General features: G+C 42.1%; 1 protein-coding gene and 1 long non-coding RNA gene across 2 annotated transcripts in view; one reads left to right on the top strand and one right to left on the bottom strand.

The window, feature by feature from the left end:
- Positions 1-2836: 2836 nt before the first annotated feature.
- LOC106812776 lies at positions 2837-3701 on the bottom strand. Its single transcript, XR_001394383.1, has 2 exons — positions 3621-3701; positions 2837-2939 (listed from the first exon to the last, which is right to left on the bottom strand). It is a non-coding gene; the product is annotated as an uncharacterized LOC106812776 (long non-coding RNA).
- Positions 3702-3908: 207 nt separating this feature from the next.
- LOC106812773 (beta-1,4-galactosyltransferase 3-like) overlaps positions 3909-6394 on the top strand; it is a 6785-nt gene continuing 4299 nt past the window's right edge. Inside the window, exons 1-3 of the mRNA XM_014816744.1 lie at positions 3909-4113; positions 5016-5269; positions 5872-6069. Coding sequence (XP_014672230.1) covers positions 3909-4113; positions 5016-5269; positions 5872-6069 — 657 coding nt within the window. The remainder of the gene's footprint in view (positions 4114-5015; positions 5270-5871; positions 6070-6394) is intronic.

Genomic DNA, 6394 nt, shown 5'->3' with positions numbered 1-6394 from the left:
CGTATCAGGTACTACAGATATGTACCGAGGTACATATATGTATACACAAGTGTACCTGACCAATGTTGTTTCTACATAACCGTAACCGCTGCGCTCCATAAATTGTACCCAGCGCGGGAAGTCTGTTCAGTCACGTCGGTATTGTGCTAAAAGCCGGAAAACGGTATACATAGGAAGATTTAGCGCTTCTGATTGGCCTGAAATTTGGCAGATGTCAGCCCGAATTATCTACCAAAAACCCTGAGGTCAGCTGTAAACTAATCGCGTCTACGAACATAAACTACACTGCATATCCTGATACCTGTTAATACTGCCGTATACGCGGAACGATACGGATACGCAAATCGTATTATCATTCTTAAGGATACTCTCCACGTTGTGCACGGGGTATTGCTCTAGTGAAGATTAAACGTTTATTGGCGAATGAATCAAATCAATCACTTGTTTTATTTATAGAGGAGATATATCTCTATGCTCAAGCCAAAAAATTTCATGAATATTCCAGCACCTATTATGTTACCACACAAATTTTGAATTCTTATTTAAAAATGGTTATTTGGATATTTCTCAACTACCAGAAAGAGTGAGGATACAAAATTTTTGTCACATGTTAAGCACAATATGGACCAAAATAGGCGCTCAGGATTTTTCTTTAATTTTTATATTTACCGAGAAAACTCGAAAAAACTGCTTAAAAATCAAGTTGTGTGTAAAAATAGAAAATTTTAGCGAATAAAGAGGACATAACTAATAAAGGACGGCACTTAATAACAATCCCTGACGCGCTTTTTACCACAATATGTTACCATTTAAACGAGTGTAAAATTAAATTAATCGAGTTGTAATCACAGAGAAATATCCATTTATACATCGGCTACTATGTCAGAAATCGAAACGGAAAAATCAGGGTTTTTCTATTTTTCACAATGAGTGACACTTACACTGCAACCACCTGTGTGAAAAATGGGTGAACGTATGTGATATATCTATTGTTAGTACTTACTGCGACATATCCATGACTAACTGACACCACTAAATTGGTAAAATGTTCCATGCACCTTGAGAAATTCTGAGAAATTACGAGGTTACCGTCGCAGAACGCGCGAACTCCGCTCATCCTGACGTCACAAAGCTAATATGTCAACAAACGCGCGCGATGTACGCGCACCGATGTAAGGTGTGTTGCGAGGTGTTAGAACTATTTTGGGCGTGGGATACTTGATGATGTACTTGAATGTACATGAATACATGTAATGACAGCTGTAGCAAGGTTGACGCTTAATGATACCGACTTAGTTAATATCGTGGTTGTATCATGTCTATGACGTCATAATGACGTCAGCCGCTGCTTACTACACATGTACGCGGGCAAGCAAAAACGCTCTGACAGTTCACATGTACCGTTATATGGAGATGTTAGCCATCGAATAAAGTTGAAAACGAAAAATCGATGAAATTTCATGCACAACGTGGAGAGTATCCTTAACTAAACCAAACTCGGCAGCTATAAGCCCAGACCGTCTCATAACTTAAGATTAAGATGAAAATAACACACTTGCACAAAGAATTGCAATTATAGTGATATTATATGTTAGATTAATGAGTAAACTATGTGTTTTTAATGGAAAATACATCAGAACACTTACTTATCTAACGGTTATAAACCAAAACAAACATTTACAAATGGCGTTTGTTCTCTTGTTTTGAAGGTTTACGACATTCTCGTACTTTATCGCGTGCATGGTTTCATATGCTGCCCGCGGGGCAGGGTCATGTACGTTTATGTATATAAACACAGGGTACATATATGCTGAGAAGATACAGGTCTGGTACACTTGTGTATACATATACGTACCTCGGGTACATATCTGTAGTACCTGATACGACAACGACCCCTTCGCGTCACTGTCACCTACTGCCATCTGGTGACGAATTCAGAAGTTCTGAAGATAGCTGTCAGAACGACAGCTGAAACTGTCAAAGTAAATAATTTAGGGATTTAACAATGATGTTATTCATGTTTTAATAGAAATCCGACTATAAACTTTCAAAATTTACAATACAGTTTTTTCCTTACAGAATCGGCTACTCAGCCCATATGGGCGGAGTGGTCGCGTTCACGCCAGAACAGTTTAGAACGGTGAACGGCTATAGCAATTTATTCTGGTTGTGGGGAGGCGAAGACGACGACATGCGGAACAGGTACGCCATCTACATCCGTATGGTTGGCTACATTTACATTAAAAATTTATTTAATTTAGGAAGTGTCATTGCGAGAAGAATATTATTTATCGCAACTATACATCCACAAGTCAATGTCAAAAGTTTTATATAATGTCGTTGCGATGGCTTTATCATTATGTCCGCTGTGAATTTTGCAGGGTAAATCATCACAAGGTACCGGTGATCCGACCATCAGCAAAGTTCGCCACCTACACCAGCGTTCACCACAAAAAAGCACAGAGGAACAAAGAGAGGTGAGCCTGAGCTGCAGCTGCTGCCTGCTGCTGCTGCCTGCATGCTGCTGCTGGTGCTGCCTGCTGCCTGCATGCTGCTGCTGCTGCTGCTGCTGCTGCTTCTCCACCGTCATACTAACAACAATCGCGTTATATGTCAGAAGTTGAATTGCGTAGAATCTGGTTAATACTAACTACTACAACTCGCGTACAATGTGATTAATTAATATAAGGGAATGCTTGGGCGAAATGTAATGCTACGTCACAATGAAAATAACTAATAGGTAATTGAAAAGAAAACTTTCGTGCACATTGTAATTAGAAGCAAAAGGGGATAGGAAATAAGAAGGCGTTTTTCTTCTTTTTGTTTGTTTTGTTTCTTCACTACATTATCGTTAACGATATTGCATCCTGGATGGAGATACTCAAACACCTCGAGCTGTTAATAGTAATCATCCCATGAGTCACATTTTGTGTCATCGTCTGCAAATGCAAATATGACGGGAGGTGGCGAAGGTGGTAGGCCGCTTCCGGGAACGTATCCGATGGCTGGCGGCAGTTCCTTGCAGTTGGGTCAACTCCCAAACAGGGCTTCAAACAGCTTCATTGGTCTTCTAACCCTGACACTGTACGAGTCATTGAAGAATATTGAGGCATATTCTTGTTGTAGATTGCTCTTTCTGTACAAACTGAAAAATAACCTGTATATAAATATATTGCAAACATTCAGAGTTTATTCATTTCTGTATTACATGAGCCATTATTAATTAGTGGGTTAATTATTACACTTATTGTCGTTTAACTTTATGTAAACTGCATTTTACGGTCCCAGTACACTTAGCTAACCCAGTAACCTTAGCTATCAGTATCACTATCAGTCTATCGATCAGTATACATGCAGAAGCTCTAGTACTAGAGCTAAGTATACAGCAACTGCCGGAATCTACAACTACAAGTAGAACTTCCCGTCACTATGATAGTAATGTAAATAACCCGACAATCTTGACTATCAGTGTATGACTGCAAGATCATAGATTCGAGATAACACGGCCACCGCCCGGTATGTAAACAAATTTGTGAAGCTCCATCTACGCTTGTTTGATACTTACTTATAGTCGTTAGTCTGCCCATAACAAAATTCGACTTTTCTTTTCATTAGATTACCTCCCGATGAAACAAATTTCAGTTGCGGCTCGTGATTATTTAACGATTCAAACGACGAACAATAAGAAACTTTCCTATGGTGATTTATATGCTCTGGCGCTGCGGAATAAAGTCGAGCACTGTGCAGTGCTGCCACACAGCGAATAACGTATCTTTACATGCGTTTACGATACCAGCGCGTTTATGGGAGAGAGCAGATGGACCGCGAGAGCGCAGACTTCGAACAGAACCAGGAACTCCGCGCAATTATTGTGCGTGCGTGCGTGCGTGCGGTGACAACACAGAAACATGAATCGTCTCAACATTGCGTGGAAGACGGCTTTAGGCTCGACTCTCGCCTTCGTCGTTGTCGAGTTGATATTCGCGACACTATTCACCGACAGCGTACTTCCGTGGACGCCTGCCGACACACAGCTGACGACGCCGCCGTCGCCCGTCATGACGGCATACGGCTGCGCCGACAAGGTGTGCGCCGAGTTACCGACGACGTTAGGTGAGCCGACTATGATCAGATCATTATCGATTTTATATATCTTTCTATATTCTATATTCCTATTCGATATACACTGAATAAATTGTACATCTGTCGATACACACACGCGCACGCGCGCTGTGTGTGTGTGTGTGTGTGTGTGTGTGTGTGTGTGTGTGTGTGTGTGTGTGTGTGTGTGTGTGTGTGTGTGTGGTGTGTGTGTGTGTGTGTGTGTGTGTGTGTGTGCGTGCGTGTATGGGCACGCATGTCTGTGTGCGTCTGCGTGTGCATGTACTTGCGTGTGCGCGTCTGTGTCTAAGCATTTTTATACTTGTTAATGAAGAATTGCTCAGCTATCTATTAATCGCATGTAGCTAGTAGTTACACTAATCTATTATGTAAACGCGTGACTGCTCTTCGCTTCAACGCCTGTCTGGGAATCAAGTTGCTATACTAATGATATTTTTGTAGCTGTGAAATATTGCTGTAATGGTTTGTGGGGGCGAGCTGCACGTAATTACAAACACCATTTCCGATTTCACTTAGTGTTGTCATACAAAATTTTAGTTTTTAAGCCTAATTCCCGTTTATTAACATGGTCCGAGTTTATACGTCATACCTCTACTGCGCTTGTATAAATGCCATTTATGACTTTTCTCATTCTAGAGATTGCCACAAATCTCTTCGCAGACTAGATCTCTTCCGTTTTTCATCAAACTAGATTATTAGACATTGAGCCAATCTACGGAACAATGGCTGCCTTCAGAAATGCGGTCCATCTAACGCCACCGATGACAGAATGATCAATCTTGTACCAACAGTCTCTTCAATTAGGTTTATATAATATGTGTGTTGATGGGGATCTTTATTCTGCTAAATTTAGTAACAACGCCTGACAATAGCAATTTATTTTCTACTTTCAGTTGGGAGAATTAAAGTTAATAGCGCCATAAATAAAACGCTAACGTGGCGGACACTAGAAGATGAGTTATCGTACGTGCAGCACGGTGGTGAGTGGTGCCCCCAGGACTCGCCTGCTCTCTGCTTGCCGCGCCACAAGGTGGCCATCATTGTTCCGTACAAGAACAGAGAAGATCAGCTGCTAGTCTTCTTACATCACATACATCCGTTTTTACAACGACAGCAGATTCACTACGGCATATACGTTGTTGAGCAGGTATATGGCGATTACAGGTAGCTAGAGTCCACGGGCCTACCGATATATGGCTGTACACGTATATGTCAACAATCTAATATTAAAGGGGGTATTACCTGGATCGCACTACTGGGAAAACGGTTGAGCACATTAACTATTCACCATATTCGAGTTGATCTCCATCTATCAGCGCATGCTGTGTGACAGCGGCAAGCGCAGCTGCACCGCCTCAGGAACTCCTCTAAACGATGGCACAACAGTGCCATGTCTAGTGCAGGCTAGTGTCAACAGCTAGCAACCCCCTATAAAGGCGGTTGAAGTCGCTAAGCTACATGGTTGTATATGAGTGTCCGTAATACATCCACGAAAACAATGCACAAGTTCTTTCTGGTTAATCTTGTAGAAGCAATAGTGGCATTGGCTCAATTATCAGTCAGTATTTCTAGCCGATCCCTCCTCGTTAGTTCAGAGCGTCAGAATCATCCTTGTGCGTTCTAAGAATCTAGACATCATATCACCTCGCTATTATACACTCCCCGTGCCTCCACCGTACCTTGAATGCGGAGAAGCGCGTGGAGCAACCGTAACCTAGGTGTTGTGCCCGCGTGCTTTCCATTGTACAGGCAAACACTACGAAGGAGTTCAACAAGGGTCGCCTGATGAACGCCGGCTTTGTAGAAGCGATGCGACAACACAATTGGACGTGTGTGATCGTCCACGATGTCGACCTGCTACCTGAGAACGACCTTAACACGTACCGCTGTGACCTTCACAACGTCCGCCACATGACGGTCGCCGTGGACCGCTACCAGTACAAGTACGTGAGTATTAGCTATAGCGTATATAGACAGTACACTAGCTATGCTGGATCCGGACGCCTGGTATACAGGTTGTAATAGCATACACAAACGCACGCACGCACGCACCAACGCACACGCCTTGTATCGATCATATGATTAATAAGTATGTATGATTAATAAGTATGTATGAGGAGCGCGTAATGTCATGCTTGCGTTTTAATTTTGGATAAGACATGAAGGTGGCTTGACGTGACATACACATCAGGAGTGTATAATAGGGAGGAGTGTGACATCAATAAACAAGGGAAATTCGTCATTTACTAGCCTTATATAATACCTACGATTT

This window comes from Priapulus caudatus, unplaced genomic scaffold, assembly GCF_000485595.1.
Source record: "Priapulus caudatus unplaced genomic scaffold, Priapulus_caudatus-5.0.1 Scaffold685, whole genome shotgun sequence".
Classification (NCBI taxonomy): Eukaryota; Metazoa; Priapulida; class Priapulimorpha; order Priapulimorphida; family Priapulidae; genus Priapulus; species Priapulus caudatus.
This window is presented reverse-complemented; position numbering and strand designations above follow the sequence as displayed.